This window comes from Equus przewalskii, chromosome 6 (genome assembly GCF_037783145.1).
Source record: "Equus przewalskii isolate Varuska chromosome 6, EquPr2, whole genome shotgun sequence".
Lineage (NCBI taxonomy): Eukaryota > Metazoa > Chordata > Mammalia > Perissodactyla > Equidae > Equus > Equus przewalskii.
In genome coordinates, this window is record NC_091836.1 from 6,517,984 (window position 1) to 6,534,173 (window position 16,190).

The 16,190-nt window shown below is 44.4% G+C and overlaps 1 protein-coding gene across 27 annotated transcripts in view; it reads left to right on the forward strand.

The window, feature by feature from the left end:
* AMOTL1 (angiomotin like 1) overlaps window positions 1-16,190 on the forward strand; it is a 154,382-nt gene that overhangs the window by 125,375 nt on the left and 12,817 nt on the right. For all 27 annotated transcript variants that reach the window (XM_008513753.2, XM_070622903.1, XM_070622906.1 and 24 more), the window contains 3 exons: window positions 2,934-3,079; window positions 6,531-6,680; window positions 11,498-11,688. In XM_008513753.2, coding sequence (XP_008511975.1) covers window positions 2,934-3,079; window positions 6,531-6,680; window positions 11,498-11,688 — 487 coding nt within the window. The remainder of the gene's footprint in view (window positions 1-2,933; window positions 3,080-6,530; window positions 6,681-11,497; window positions 11,689-16,190) is intronic.

Consider the following 16,190-nt stretch of genomic DNA (forward strand, 5'->3'; position numbering starts at 1 on the left):
ACAATATATATTGAACCAGGCAATGATCTAGGCTCAGGGAATCAATAATGATCAAAACAGATGAATTCCTGAATATTCAGGTCCTTTCATACTTTCTATGCATCATCTCTATCAACAGTCATCACAACAACACTATCATGTAGATGTTATCATTCCCATTTGATACACAAGGGAGCTGAGACTCAGAAAGGTTAAATACTGTGCCCAAGGCCTCAGAGCTGGAAAGTGGTGAACCTAGGATTTGAATCCAGGTCTTTCTGATGCAGAAGTCCATTCTTTTTTCTTTTTTTTTTTTTAAAGATTTTGTTTTTCCTTTTTCTCCCCAAAGCTCCCCGGTTACACAGCTGTATATTTTTAGTTGTGGGTCTTTCTAGTTGTGGCATGTGGGATGCCGCCTCAGAGTGGCTTGATGAGTGGTGCCCTGTCCGTGCCCAGGATCTGAACCAGCGAAACCCTGGGCTGCTGCAGTGGAGTGTGCAAACTTAACCACTTGGCTACGGGGCCGGCCCCAGAAGTCCGTTCTTCAATCACAATGTGATACTGCCTATCAAGGAAATAGCAAATGCTAGAATCCAGTGTGTGTGTTGGAGTGGAGGGGTGTTTGTTAATTCGGAAATCTAAAAAGTTGTCATTGTGACACTGCAATAATTATGATCATTAGTTTGCAAACTGCACGAAGCTCTGTTTGTGGCTTCTAGTCTTGAGCTCAATCTGTCATTTTACTGCTTCTGGTCAAAATCACAGTGTCCTTGGCTGCCAGCAACAAAGAGAACTTTTATGCTTAGGTGATATCCAGGTAGAAGCTCTGAAATCTAGTGGTTCATTCCAGGCATGCCTGCTGAGTGACTCCTAGGTACTCTCCAGGGCCCGGACGAGGCCAGTGGGCATGATGTCTGTTGAGATGTTGTCCAGACCCAGGAAGATAGTGCTCAAATGTTGGTGACGTTGCACAGAAAGAGTGCAATGCTCTGGTCCATTTAGGGCTGTGGAGGAATGGGCCCAGAGCCAGTGGGCTGATACTGACCCATTTGTTTAGGCCTGTTGCATGCCCGTTCTCCATGGACTAGGAAGGAAGTTTCAGAGGCAGCATTTCAAATGCCACTGAAAGGAGAAAGGGTGGGGGGTGAGTGGGGAGGGGCAGTTGGTCATTGTGGTGGGGCATAAAGAACCCAAGAGTAATGCTCTGTGCTGGGTCAGGATCTTGGTGGCCTCATTTTGTTTCCAGAGGGTGCCATTGTTTCTAGGCAGCACAGCCACTATTTAGCTTTACAAGTCTACTCATTCAGACTGTCAGTTCCGAAGCCATTCCATTGCTCTCCGATCCCAACAACATAAGCCACAATGCAAGGGCAGTGCAGTCGAGTGGGAAGGACGCTGTAGTGGGACATCAGGAGACCCAGATTCTGGCCCTGGCTCAGCCCCAGCTGGCGGGGGATCTTGGACAAGTGCCTTTGCTCCTGGGCTTTCCTTTCCTTTCACCCATAAAGCAAAGCGGGTGGAACCGGGTGGTGATGTTTCCTATGATCTCTTCCGGCTCTAAAATTGTGAGTTTGTCATTGGGTATTTGCAGCCTTAAAGTGTCTTATTTATTCTTGTTCCTGTATTCAAAACCACATTTTTCTGCTCCTTAAGCTCAGTATTCTTTCTATTGCTTCATGGCCCATAAGGCTGGTCCTTAACTTTTGATCCTATTTATTAAATTAATGAATGACTATATGAGGAAATCATGAATGAATGAAACCACTGTCACATGCTGGTGTAGCTTCCAAACTTGTGTTCTCTGTTTCCGTGAAGGTTGCTAGGAGGACTGAGATAACCCATATGAGGCATTCTAATGGTTTGGGCACATAGAAATCAGTTTCTAACTATTGTTGTTGCTGCTACTGTTGTATTTATGCCCTGTTTTCTACAAATACGGAATAGTGTGCGTGGGGTTTTACAACCACCTTTTTTCGATAATGGAGATTTTTTTCCATGTCACTAACATTCTCTAATTTTAATGGCTGCATCCTATTCTATTGTAGGGTTTATAGTAGTTTATATAATCAATCCCTTAATCTTATACATGAAGTCCATTTGAGTTTTTCTATATTATAAACAACATATCTACATATTCTAATTTATTTTTAAAACAAAATGTGTTGCTTTTGTAGCAGGAAAATGTTTTCGATAAATAACACTGACCCATGACACTATCAGCCCTGCCTGCTTCAGCTAAAATGGTAATCAGTCTGTAGGAAGGTGGTGTGGGAGCCACCGAGTGCGCAGCAGCCTTTGCTCTCCATGTGCAACACAGTGATCACCATCAATTACATTGTCATTGAACGAGAGGAAAGCAGTTTCCCCAAGTCCAAAGCATTGTCCCTTTCTTCTCTTGAACAGAGCTAGAAGAAAATGTGGGGCAGGTTATTTGGGAAGAAGATCCAGCCAGAGACTGGAGGGCTGGGTTGAAGCTGCCCTCTGCTATCTGGCCTTAGGTCCAGAGCTTAACCTTCTGGACCTTGTTCATTTTTCTGTGAGTGAGAATATTAGTATTATTGTTAGTATTGCCTACCCTTTCATCACCAGTTTGGAAGATGGAAGCAGGCAAGGCTGTGAGCATAAAGTGAAATCGTAGGTACGAGGTTAATTGGAAGCATTAAAATAAGCGTTGTACAGGAGTAAGTTATTAAGAACACGAGGTCACTTGTTCTCTGTGCGCCATTCATCTTTGGAACTGTGACCTGGAGTGCGTCTAGAGTTAACAGTGGTTTTAAAGAAAATCTTCACCTCACACACCACTGCTATTATTAAGAGGGAGCAAAAGCAGAAATTCAACCCTCTCCTGTTTGCATGCCTTTTTATTTTTAATCCTTGCCAGATGTAGACTGGCACTGAGCCCAGAGGGTGAGCACTTTCTGATAGAGGTAGTTTTGTTCTTGTCTCCCTTCTAGACAAAGAATTCTTGAAGGAAAAGGAGAAGCTAGAAATGGAGTTAGCAGCAGTGAGGACTGCAAGTGAGGACCACCGGAGACACATTGAGATCCTGGACCAGGCTCTGAGCAATGCCCAGGCCAAGGTCATCAAGCTGGAAGAGGAGGTGAGAGCGCCGGAGGTTGGGAGGGGGAGGCAGAACCCCGGAGCCTCCATTTCCTTTTCCTAACCCTGAAACTTTAACCAGATCCAACTCCCAGGAGGTGAGTCAGGAGGAGGGATGTAGAAGACTTCCCAAAAGAAAATTACAAAAAACAAAGTGTATCCAACCCAGAGTCAGGCAGAGTGTGAAAGGCATACGTGAAAGAGCTCACTCTTAGCCTAAAACCCAGCCTACAGCCCATTGATGGGCAAGTGTCCAGGGCTGGAAATAAATGGAAGGATTAAAAACCACTGGTGCCTTTAGAGAAAAAATAACAAAAATAATAATTCAATTGCTGTGTTTTGGGGCTCTCGATTGCATAAAAAAGGGCAAAAGTCTTCTCATGAGGGTGGGGTAGGGGTGGCATTCGGCCAACCTGTCTCCAGTTTCCAGAAGTTGGCTCAGCTGTGCAATGACCACCACTACCCACCCCCCCCCCCCCCCACTCCAGGAGATTTTGATCCCACTCAAGCATTATGGATTTATTGGTTTCTGATGAAATTAACCCTTTAGATTAAGTTTTTTGAGGGGAACTTTCCCTTTAAGCCTGACTGCAGAAGTAGAATGACCACGTCTGAGGCCCATTCTAGGGGACTCAGGCTGTAGACACAGTGTCAATAAAGGAGGAGAGGTCTGCCAGGTAGACAGGAGCCTGCTGCCCCACACCATCCAGCTGCTCCCGGGGGTGGGCGCCTCCCTGTTGTGAGGGGCTGACCTGAGCAGAGCCATTGTGGAAAGTAGAAGCTCAAAGTCTAGAAGAGGCGTAACTGAGATATTGTACACAAAGTACTTAGCTTGGTGCTTGGCACACAGAAAACACTATTGTTAATTAATCCAACTGCTGTTGAAAGTAAAAAGCTATTCCTTCAGAAAAGATCTCCTGACACCGGGTAACTCAGGTGTCTCAGCAAACTTCAACTTCAAGGTTAAAGCAGCTAAAGAGGAAGATCGTTAAGTCAACAAGGGTCTTGTCCATTAGAAGCCCTTTAAAGCCCTCATGTTCTATGTCGAAACTACAATTTTCATGCTAGCATGAGGATCCTGGGCAATAGCCCCAGAGCATCTTCCTTGTTGCCAGTGAGGAACTCACTAAGTCAGAAAACATTTGCTGAAGAAAGTGACCTTAGCTGCTAAAGGGCAGGAGGTGTGCTCTGAGGAAGGGAGGCCAGCACTCCTTATTATCATTATAAGTGAAATCACTTATTGGGGCTCCATCACCATGTGTGGAGCAAAGGAAAATTATAATTTTTTAAATCTTTTCATTTTAATATTTCTATTAAAGTAAAAGTTGTGAACTCCTTGAAGGCAGGTTCTTTATAATCACCGTTATGGATCTTGTCTTGTCCTTGTATTTATATAAGATCTTTGACTGTGTGTGGCCTCTCCAAAAGGTCTCATGGGTCTGCCTTCCATTATCACTCCTTGTTGTTATGAAAGTTTCTTGTGAGGGGTTTTAATTCAGTTCACGTGGCTCTTATTGAGTGCTTACCATAACTTCCCACGATGGGTAAGAGCTTGGACTCGAGAGCCGGACACCAGGATGGATGTATCTGTCAGCTCTGTGACCTTGAGCAAACCCTTCAGTCCTCAGTTTTCTTATCTCTTAAATGGAGATAATAAAGTAGTTTCCCTTTTACTGTTACTGGGAGGATTAAATAAGATATTGCATAGAAGGCACAAAGCATGGCATGCTAATGCTTCAAAAATGTTGACTGGTATAATTATTATTATTATTAATCACCCTCATCATATATACTCCTTGCTAAACTTAAGGCTGATACAAAGATGAATGCGAGAGATCTGTGCCTTCAAGAATCTTGTAACTGATTAGGAATAATATTAATTCGTTCATGTAACAAATATTTATTGAGTACCCACTGTATGCCAGGTAATGTTCCAGGCATTGGGGACACACTGTGCACTCTGCCCAAAACAGACAAATCTCATGGCACTTATATTCTAGTGGCTGCAAACTCAGAAAACTATACAGTCTAGGACGTGGTAAGTGGTTTATGAATGGTACTCACAGAATATTTGATCGGATGAGGCTTCTAACGTAGGAACCTGCAGTTAGTAGGTCCTCATATGTCTTTTAAATTGAATCAAGCAGTCGAAAACACAGTGAATGAAAGAGCCAAAGGAAAACTGATCTCAAGGGCAGGTATGGAAAAGACTATAATGTTGCTGTACCCCCCCACTGGAAAAGGCAGAAGCACCTCCATTTTATTCTGGTGGCCTTGGCTGGGATATAGGCATAGCTTCTGGCAGTGCTGCCTGCTAACTCAGAATCCACCCTTCGCAGCAAGCTCTTAAATCATGGGCGTGTTCCAACTTGCCACTGCAATCATGGGATGAACTCAGGATCTGAGCTGCCTGCAAGGCATCTACACGCTCCAGCGCAGGATGACGGGAAATAGCATCTGGTGTCTTCTCACCGAGGACCAGATCAAGGAAATGCCTCAGCCTGATTTTTGGCACCAGCCAATTCCCAGAAAGTTACAAATGTGCCTGGGATTTATGAACAGGGGCCAAACTCCTAATTGGAAGAAAACAAAGTCTGAGAGTAAGAATTTGAAGTTGTTGATCATGATTCTAAATCCGTAGCTCATGGGACATTTCCATAAATCGTTTTTACCTTAATTTCTATCTCCTCAGTTACGGTGTTTTTTGAGTCTTCATTATGCCCTCGTTGTCTCTTCAGGGCTGTCAACTACTCATCTATAAAGGGCTCTGAAATCTGTAGGAGAAAGTTACTCCACAAATATCTATAATAAGAAATGTTTATATTCAGACACACACAGAGATGGGTACACATGCATATATACATGCAAACATAATTTCTCTCTTATAATAGCAATTTATAGTTATAGAAAATTTGAAAAGTACAGAAGAGAATAAAGAAGGGAAATTACTATTCTTTCATACAGATAAACACAGTTAATACTTTGATTTCCTTCCAGTCTTTTTTCTTATATAGATAATATATAGATCAATAGATAGATAGATAGATATCTATAATTGTGATCATGTTGTATATAATTTTTGATTCTGGATTTTCCAGTTAACATTATAAAATAAGCATTTACTCATGACATTAAAAACTCTTTATTAACCTCATTTCCAATGGCTGCAAATGCTATAATTATTAAGCGTTAACCAAGGATTGCGCTGAGAGCTTTACAAATTACTGAAAGCCGGTATCCAAGTAGGGTCTTGAATTGCAAGCATCCCAGCCCTTTCAAGTATAACTGGTGGCCTTTGTCTAAATCTTTTCTTTCCTGAGGGGTAAGAATAGGGAAGGTACATGCACTTGTAGTTTAAACAGGATCTCCAGGTAATCTGACCGCCCACCTCCACCCCTACTTTGAGAATCACTGGTCTAAATTCTATGTTCCTTTTTACGCTCTCTGCTCAGTTACGAGAGAAGCAAGCATATGTCGAGAAAGTGGAGAAGCTGCAGCAGGCCCTGACCCAGCTGCAGTCAGCATGCGAGAAGCGAGAGCAGATGGAGCGGAGACTGCGGACCTGGCTGGAGAGAGAGCTGGACGCGCTGCGAACCCAGCAGGTGAGGGACTGCGGGTGGGGCCGACAATGGAATCAGACACATTCATTCGGCCAACGTTATGGAGCAGGGCACTTGCTGTGGGCCAGGCTCTGCGCTCTGCACTGAGGATTCAGAGGGAAACAAGAACTCCCTGTCCTCAGCAAAGCAACACAGCAGCCAGTGGAGGAGCCAGGCAGTCCACTCACTGCAGTAACAGACGTCCTTCCAGAGAGAAAGTGGTGACCACTGGGGGCTGGGTGTGGGGGAATGCGGCTTTGGATGGCTTCACAGAGGAGGACATTTGAGTTGGACTTTGAAAGATGAGTTTGTTGGGCATTCGGGGGAAGAACATCAGAGGCAGAGGAAGAGTATGTGTAAAGGAGAGAGGCGTGACATGGCATGGCGAGTTCCAGACAGCTGGTGCAGCTGGCTGGGGGAGAATGCCCAAGGAGGTGGCTGGGAGGGGGCAGAGGCCAGTTTGTGGAAGATATTTGGTCAAGTTGAGAGACTGGACTTTCCTGTAGTCAACAGAGCCAACAACTGGGAGGTTTTTAAGCGGGAAAGGATTATGATACAAAAGACTGGGGAAGAGCCCCCTTTGGTATCAGGAGGGGCTGGAGGGGTGAATGTTGAAGTCAGGGAGGCCAGCCTGAAGGCTGTTGGTATCGTCTAGGGTGTGGTGATAATGGGAATCCATGGGGGAGTAAGAGGGGGTGAAATTAGTAGGACACGATCATCTGAGTTTTCAGAGGTAAAGGAGAGGAGGGAGTTCAGGACTATCCCTAGAATATAACATTGGCCATAAGCTCCTAGTCCTTCTGCCTCTCCTTCTGGTTCCCCGTAACAGCTGTTAATGTAACACCTCCAATAAGCTCAGAACAAAACACCCCAGCCCAGGGTCCACGTGTGCCTCGGCAAGGGGAGAAGTCCTGCAGGAAAGCTCTGCAGCTGGGCTAGGCTCCATCCTAGGCTGGTCAAAGGTTCCTGGCTGCAGAGAGAGCCTGGGCTGTGTGTCATCAGCCAGCGTGGTGGGCAGAGCCCTCTCTGCAGCTGGGGAAGGGTGTGCTCTAAGTTGGGAACCAGGGGAATGCAAGACAGGGCTCCATGAAATTATCTGCTGGATAGGGCATAGTGGTTGTGGTTGAAACACTTGAAAACACTTGAAAGCATTCGCTCAGGCCAGCTCAGCCCTTTCTCATGGCAGGCGCACACAGTTCCCTCTGGGTGTGTGTACTTGGCTGGGGAAGGAGGTGTTAGTGAGATTGCCCAGAAAATTAAGAAACCCACCCGGCCTCCCACCATCTTGGCTTAGTTGGTAGCTCGTAAGGAAGGCTGAGTCTGTCTCCGGACTTCTGATCTTGCTAACCTGTGCCACATTCCCTGACACTTCAGGTGCACCTTCAGCTCTTTTCTGTTGCATAGTGAGATCTCAACCTCCCCACTGGAAGGCAGGCTTCTCCGGTGCCTGGTACCGTGCTGGCACCTGGTAGATACTTCCGAGCCTTTGGCTGACAAAATGGGCACATCTCAATACTTAGAGCCAAAAAGAATGTTCTTTTCCAGTTAATGTGCCACCCACACTGTACAATTAGATTACTTATCCTTGGATTTTCTATTTTGAGTGCCGTGGAACCAGACTCAGCTCCATTATCTTGTGTACCAAGGAGAAATATGGAGTTAGAATTATTTGAAAAATATGTCTCTTGCCGCAGAGGACATTCGCTGTATGCACACTCAGACCCATGCACACTCATGCCCATTATTTCCTCAGACTAGACTGGCAAAAACAACATTCCTGCTGTACACAAAGCCTGCTGATGGATATAGACGCACCTGTGGAGAACAGAAGTTTCAGAATTGAGGCTTTCCAGGGAAATTGCTTGGCTTACATTTTGGGTTTGTTTTTGGGAGCTGATCGCAGATCCCCAGCTGTTTATGGCTGACATAATATGGCTGACCAAAGGAGGAGAGACAGTCTTTACGGTTAAATGGCACTTTGATGCTCAGCATCTCTTTAAAAGTAATGTTATAGTTTTGTTTCCAATGAGAGTATTAATCTATCTCCTATGAAATGAAAGACACTCAGGATTTCCCTGTTGCTTTTGCCTACTCATTAAAAAGATGAGTATTCTTTTTTATTTTTTCCTTTAACACTTCTTTATTTTCTCATTTTACCAGTGAGCATACATTTTTCTATAACCAGAAAAGGTAAAAATGGTATTACAAATAAATCCTCCCTAAAACCTTGCTTTTAACTAGTTCCATGTTGCAGATGCTATAAAGGGTAGAGTTGGGTCAAACTCATGGGCTAGTGTGGCGAGCACAGCCCTGCTGGCCCTCAGCAGGGATGGTTAGCGTCGACTGTAGTCCACTCCAGAGCATGGCGTCACTGGAGAAACTCAGCCTTTCCAGGAAAGGTATCAAGGGGCTTCTCTGATCGGCTTCCTCCTCATTCACGCTTGAGCGGCTCATGCATATGCCTGCCTGATTTGGCAAGCCCATGCTCACCCTGCTCCTCCCTCCTGTGTGACCAAGGCATCTGTCTGACCCCTTTAGAAAGCACACTGAGGTCACACTGTAACAAAGCCCTTAGTCATCTGCCTCTTCAGCGAAGCAGTAAGACCACACTGCCTTGCCACATCCCCTAGGGAATTATTCTGAAGGGACCATGGAGAGAGTAGCCTAGAGCACTTGTTGAATCAACACTCCACACTAGGGCTCTGCCCTTAGACCAATGCCAGGACACAGCTGAACTTCTCCACCTAGTCCCCTAACAAGAAAGAGCTCCCTAGAGAGCTCCACTTATTCCTGCACAGTTCCCTGGAACCTTCCAGAAGGGTGGGTAGACTGGAGGTGAGCTGAGTGACGTGGAATCTTGAATTGATTCAGAGCGTGGGCTCTGGGGTTGGACTGACCAGGGTTGAATCCTGCCTCCTCCCCCTACTAGAAAAGTAGCCTTAGGTAAGTAGGCTTTCCAAGCCTCGACTTCTTTGTCTCTAAAATGGGGCAAAGGAATTACATGTACATTATACTTGTAACTACAAATAAAATCTGCACAAGGTGCTTACACAGTGCCTGGCACTTAGCAATTGATTAAGAAAGAATAACTACCATTGCTGTTCGCATTATCGTTGTTACCTTCAGAGCTATTGGAAGGCATAGGACATCCTCGGTACCCTCTCCCAAATTCCTTCCTTACTCCAACTTTCCCAGTCCCGCTGAAAAAAGATGACAGGGTGTGGCTGATTGAGAGATGGGGAGGGGAAAAGGTAGGTCAGGACAGTAGGATTAGCAGAAAGAGCAGGTCCCAGGGAACAGGTTCTGTTATTATAAGTAATCTCCCGCCACCTTGGGAGAGGAAGTAGTACTTAAGCATCATTAGAAGCTGGGGGGAAGTGAAAGAGGAAATAAAGATGAGAGGGAGGGAAATTAACATTTTTAAGAACTCAAAATTTTATCTTTCTTGCAAAGAGCTCAAAGTCATTTTCACATCTCACTTCCACAGTGCTGTGAGGTAGAAGAGGGAAGGGGGAAAGTTCTTGGAAGAGGAAAATGAGGCACCGGGCAGTTGAAAGACCAGACCAAGGTCATTAGCTAATTAGGACATTCCTCCCGGGTACACACATTGAGGGCAGAGATTTTTATCTGTCTTGTTCACTGTGGCATCCCCAGCACTTTGTACATGTTCAGTAAATATTTGTTGACTGGCTGAATGGGCAGCAGAAGCTGGCCTGCCTGACCCCCAGTCCATTATTCTGGCCAGTATATTTACTCATTAGACCGTACTCTCTCTGTATGCTTGAATGTTGAAATTTTTGCATTTATTTAAATAACTCCTAAAGACCTGAATTAGGGGCCCTGTGGTTTCACGTGGGGTTGAGAGGATTCTGCAGAAATCAGCCAGCTGAGACGGCAACATAAGTGATTTAGATAGAAACTGACAAGCATAGATGGCAGCTTAGTGAGGCTGTGGGATCTTTTTCTTGGAAAGTTTCTAACAAGAGGGAGCTTCTCATCCTGATGGACTGGGTCATTTGTCCTCCTGCCTGAGGCCAAGTCCTTCCTGTACAGGTCAATGAGGAAGGTACGTCACTTCTACCCTATTCTTACTTAAATGTTGGTCACTGACAAGCTACCCTTAGATCCTAGATCTAGTGCTTTTTGCTTTTAGCTAGTCATTGTCTAGCCCTTTAAGTGTTATTAACTGCTCCTGTAGGCCTTATCTTCCATGATTCCCAGGCCTCTAGGTAGGGCAGGTATTAGTTTCGCAGATGACACGTTGTAGCCTGTGCCTTAGGGCCTCTCTCTCCCACTTCCTTGGCCTTTACACTTTATCTCCCAGCCTCAAGGGAAGCAAACAACTGGCATCACTTCCTTGAACTCAGGAGAAAGTGTCCTAGACCAGGAGAACAATCCTTAGTTCGCATTCTTGCTTTTGGTGTAAAGTAACTGCTGGACGTTGGACGAGCCACTTCCGTTCATGGTCATGCAGAGCTGTATGGCCAGACAGACCTGACTTTGAATCCTGACCCCACTGCTGATTAGCTGAGAGACATTGAACAGTTCATTTAGCCTCTCAGAAGCTTGGTTTTCTCATCTGTAAAGCTGAGACTTTGTTTTACAGAGTTCCATGAGAATTAAATGAGATAGAGGAATCGGGGAGGTGAGGTAGCCTCCACCGAGTTTGGGTCATCCATACTGGAGAGGGAGCAAGAGCGTGATGACAACCTGGGTGAACCAGGTGTGCTCCAGCTGGGTAACCATGCAGACAAGGTTTATGTGGTCTCCTTTATAGCCCCGTTTCAGTATCAACATGTCATTTCTCCTGTTTTCTCCAGAAACATGGAAATGGCCCACCTGCCAGCATGCCGGAATACAATGCCCCAGCCCTCATGGAACTTGTGAGGGAGAAGGAGGAGCGGATCCTGGCCCTGGAGGCCGACATGACCAAGTGGGAGCAGAAGTACCTGGAGGAAAGCACCATCCGACACTTTGCCATGAACGCCGCAGCCACTGCCGCAGCCGAGAGGTGAGATCAGCGTAACTGGTAGCCGGAAAAGCCCAGCCAAAAAGAAACAGAGGGAGTCTGGAGAGGTCCAGAGTCCTACCCGGGGAGTGAGATCAGTTAAAAATAATTGTAAAATGGCTGTAGTGCTAGTTAGAGAGCAAGATGTTATACATTTCTGAAGGATAATTTGGCAATAGGTACCTCCCCTTTGGTTCCAAAATTCCAGTTCTAGACATTATCTTAAGAAAATTATTATAGAAGTGCCTGAAGATTTATGTCCAAGGATATTCATCCCATTGTTGTTGAAGATATCAGTACACTTAAGACAGCCTCGAATCCAACACGAGGGACTCATTCAATAATTTAAAGTATGCCCACACAGTGGAATGCTATGTGGTCTTTAAGAATGATGTTGTGAAAGTATATTTTATGACTCTTTTTAACAGTGGCTGTGTATCATGGGCCAGACAAGAATATTTAATCTTCATAACAGCCCTGAGAGTACAAACTATTATCCTCATTTTGCAGGTGAAGAAATGAGGCTTCAAGAGGTACAGTGGTTTATTCCATCACACTGGTAGTAAGTGACAGGACCACATGTCACGTTGAGATTTGTCTGACTTAAAGCCTGGTTTCACTTGGTTTGAAATTTTCTGTTGCTGTCGATTATTACCTCTGTTGCTGTATTTCCTTTTTATAGGCACATAGCCTTATTCTTCCTTTAAACTTAGCTCAAAATGCTCAACTCTTCACAAAAATAATTCTGTCAAACTGTGCTCTTGTCTGAGTGAGCAGGAGTTTTCCCCAATTGCTGGATCTCGCGGCATGCATCCTTGCTGTAGGGACCTGAGAGGTTGTGCATTCCACCCATCAAGGCTCTCACTGTGCTCCCGCAACCCTTGTTTGCTTTTTGCCCACAAGTTATATTCGGCGTTTAATGCAGAGTTGTTTGGAATTTACCAAAATTTTATTTGGAGAAGATCCTCAAATTTCAAAGGCCTGTCCATAAAACTGGACTTAATAAGGGCTCTTGTACCATTAGGGATGGTAGGACCTGAACCAGTGGAAACCAAGGATGCAACTCAGTCATCTGGTCTGTCCCATACTTCTTTGGGATGTGTTGTGTCTTTAATGAGGAAGAGAAGGCCCATTGGGGCGGAGGGGGGATACTTTATGAGCTGTTTATGAGCTCTCATGTTCATTACTCAAGTAGAGAGGCATCCCAGATGTTACCCCTGGAACATGGAGATTGAGCAGTGTCACCTATGCGGGCATAGATGCCTCTGCCAGGTGCCACAGCACACTTAGACCTGGGGAGACCTGCAGACTCCGGTGGAAAATGAAATTGGGGGTCATTTTCTAGTGCTCACATGTTGTTGATGTATATCTATGCTGTGAGAGAAAACAACCCACAATATCCCATCTGAGTGAGACCATGGGAATAGGAATAGCCATTTGAGACGTGTATTGTGTGCTGGAGCTCCAAGGTCACGGCGTGAGAGTTGGAGGAAATTGCAGCCTCCACTTTAGTTGTTGGACTGCGTGGGTGACAACAGTGAAGCCCTTGGAAGCATTTCTTGATTTTTACATAATCGAAATGTTTTTATTTTCAGCTTTTTGTTTTCTAAGGTAATATCTAAGTCTCCTTTCTATCCTGAGGAAGAGAACAGACCAGCATAAAGTTACAGGGGGATTTGGCTTTCTTGGTGAGATTTGGTCTAATGCATAGCTCTCAGTGATTGCCCTGGAAATGGTCTTTCTTCGTGTGGTTTTTATTGGAGAGAACATTGCCTAAGGAGGCAGGACACCTACCTTCAAGGCTTTTCCCTCTGTCTCTGACTATAAGTGTGATTCTGCACAAACTTTTCTGAGCATCCCTGACCTCATATGTGAAGTGGAAATTATAATTCTTGGCTACTTATGAGTAGGAAACCAGACCTTATTCCACTGACTGAGAACACAAAAGCCCCATAGCAGTATAAATACACTACCTTGGAAGAATGACACAAGGGCTTGTATCTGTCATTGTTGTCACAGCTCCTATTGATTTATTGGATCAGATGCATGTTTGGGATCCTGGGCCCTGAGAGGAGGAATGGGACTGGAATGTAAAATCAGAAGTGGGGGAATAAAGAGGTGTGAAGCATAAGACCCCTGAGGTGGGCACGGGAGGGGACAGTGAGGGAATGAGTAGAACCAGGCAGAGCCCAGACAGCATCAGCCACTCACCCTCTGCTAGGCTCCGCCTTGTTGTTTGTCTTCCTTCATGCCGTCAGAGAATAGAATCCTTTGGGATCTACCAGCCCTCTGCTCCTCCTCTGCCCTATTTGGAGTCCTGGACGGACGAATGGGTCAAGGCCTTTTGCAACGTCCCACTCTTCCCACCTTCTTTGCTTCCACATTTATTTATTGAGCATCTGATAATTCGGTGGGAAACTACCCTCCTTTTACAGACCACTCCTTCAGAGGAGGTCAGGTTTTAGCCCCAATCCTAATGTTCTTTTCAAGGAAAACCTCTGTGATTTCAGCATTGCTTTTCTGTTGATAGAAAGAGAGAAGAAGGAAAATGAAGAATTTTTGAGAAAGCTCAAAATTCTGGCTGCTACTTCTTCTTCTTTTTTTTTTCTTTTTTTTTTGCTGAGGAAGATTCAGCCTGAGCTAACATCTGTGCAATCTTCCTCTATTTTTTAGTATGTGGGTTGCCAGCACAGCATGGCCACTAACAGAGCAGTGTAGGTCCACAGCCGGGAACCAAACCTGGGCTGCCGGAGCAGAGCGTGCCGAACTTAACCACTAGGCCACCGGGGCTGGCCTGAAATTCTAGGTTCTTGTTGTATAGATACTAAAAGGCTGCATATGAATTGGTAAAAATGACTACTTCTGGCCATCAGTTTTGTGACTCCAGTCGTGATGCTTATTCCCATTAATAAGCAACGATTTTTCAACAAAGAAAATGATTTCTGTCTACCAACTGATTTTGTCATCTTGGTGCATTTGGACACCATTGATCAGAATTTTGAGAGGTTGAGCCTGTTTTTTATGGTTTTGAAACTTTTTACAAATTTCAAAGCAATGTGATACTTTTTGAAGTTTTGTGTGTTTGCCTTCTTAGTTGTTCTCATCTAATTGTGCCTGCTGTCCTTCCCTGGCAGTATAAACATGAATTTTTAAATTTATCTCCAGCTCTATGTAAATCCTCCAGAAGTAAATTGGTTGAAAATGTTTCTGTAGCCACTAATTCAAGTATTGATGATTTTTGTGTACCATAGGGTGGATTTATAATTTTGTCGGTATGTCTAAAGCATTTTGCTCGTTTTCTACATTATTTGGCTTTATGATTTATTTTCAGCCACAATTTACATGTAGCCACATTCTCACGTGTGCCCTCTCTGTTGGTTTATTCTATCTTCATGCATCTTTGCTGAGGTCTCCTTCGTAAAGACACAGGAAACTTCAGGAGGGTTGAGTGATGGGTTGAGGACATGGACTTGGGAATCATAAATATCTGGATTTGAATCCATTTACACCATCCGTAACTCGGTGTTCTTGAAAAGTCACCGAACCCATTTGTTTATCTGTAAAATGAGGATAATAATACCTACTTCACAAGTTGCTGTGAGAACTAAATGAAATGCCCCGTGTAATGTGCTTTCCCCTGTCCCTGGCATGAAGTAAACATTCATTGATAGCTGTCACTAAAAGAGATGAAAGAAGGGGCTCCTTTTTGCTGATTTTGAGTGTTCTAGGAAAGAGCTGTAAAATAGGATTGTAGCATTGTAATATGAAGTCAGAGATGTGAAATAGGTGGCTAGAGCATTTCTTATTAATTTTCTATTCACTTATGAAAGACATTGCACCTTGCAGTCTAAGATATACTTAGATCACTTAGATTGCTCAGTTATCTTATTTTTACCAATTGTCCTTAACTAGGAGTAATTACATTTCCAAAACCAGTAGCAGGAATAGTTATATTTGACCTCTCAGACACCTGCTTCCAGCTACGCTGCTTTTTAATCTACCTACCTCTGTCCCTCCCCTCACTCTGCCCACTGGACTGGACTTCCCAAGGACAGGGTGTGTGGCATCTTCATCTTTTCTCCCTGCTACCCAGCATGGTTGTCACACTGAATGGACCTGAATCCTAGACAGGGGCCTGCAAAACAAGAAGTGAGCTAAAGGCAAACATGATATAAATTTCAGCTTGAACCTCGCTGTCTGGGAGGGACCAGTCTCAGTTTCAAGTATTTACTGAGTCTCCATTTTATTGTAAAATACTGAAGTAGCTGCTATGTGGATGACAGATAGAAATAAACTTTAATTCTGATTGAGAAAGTGAGAAAGGATAAGTAAGTATGAAAAGGTACAAGCATAGAAACACTAACAAATATAGTAATAACGGTGTCCTTATGTCAGTAGGAGTAGTATCCATATTCACAGCATGCCGTGTGGTTTAATATACAGTGTCATTAGTAGAAAGGGCAGAGAATTTTGATTTGGGGATTTTATTTTGTTTTCTTTAGATA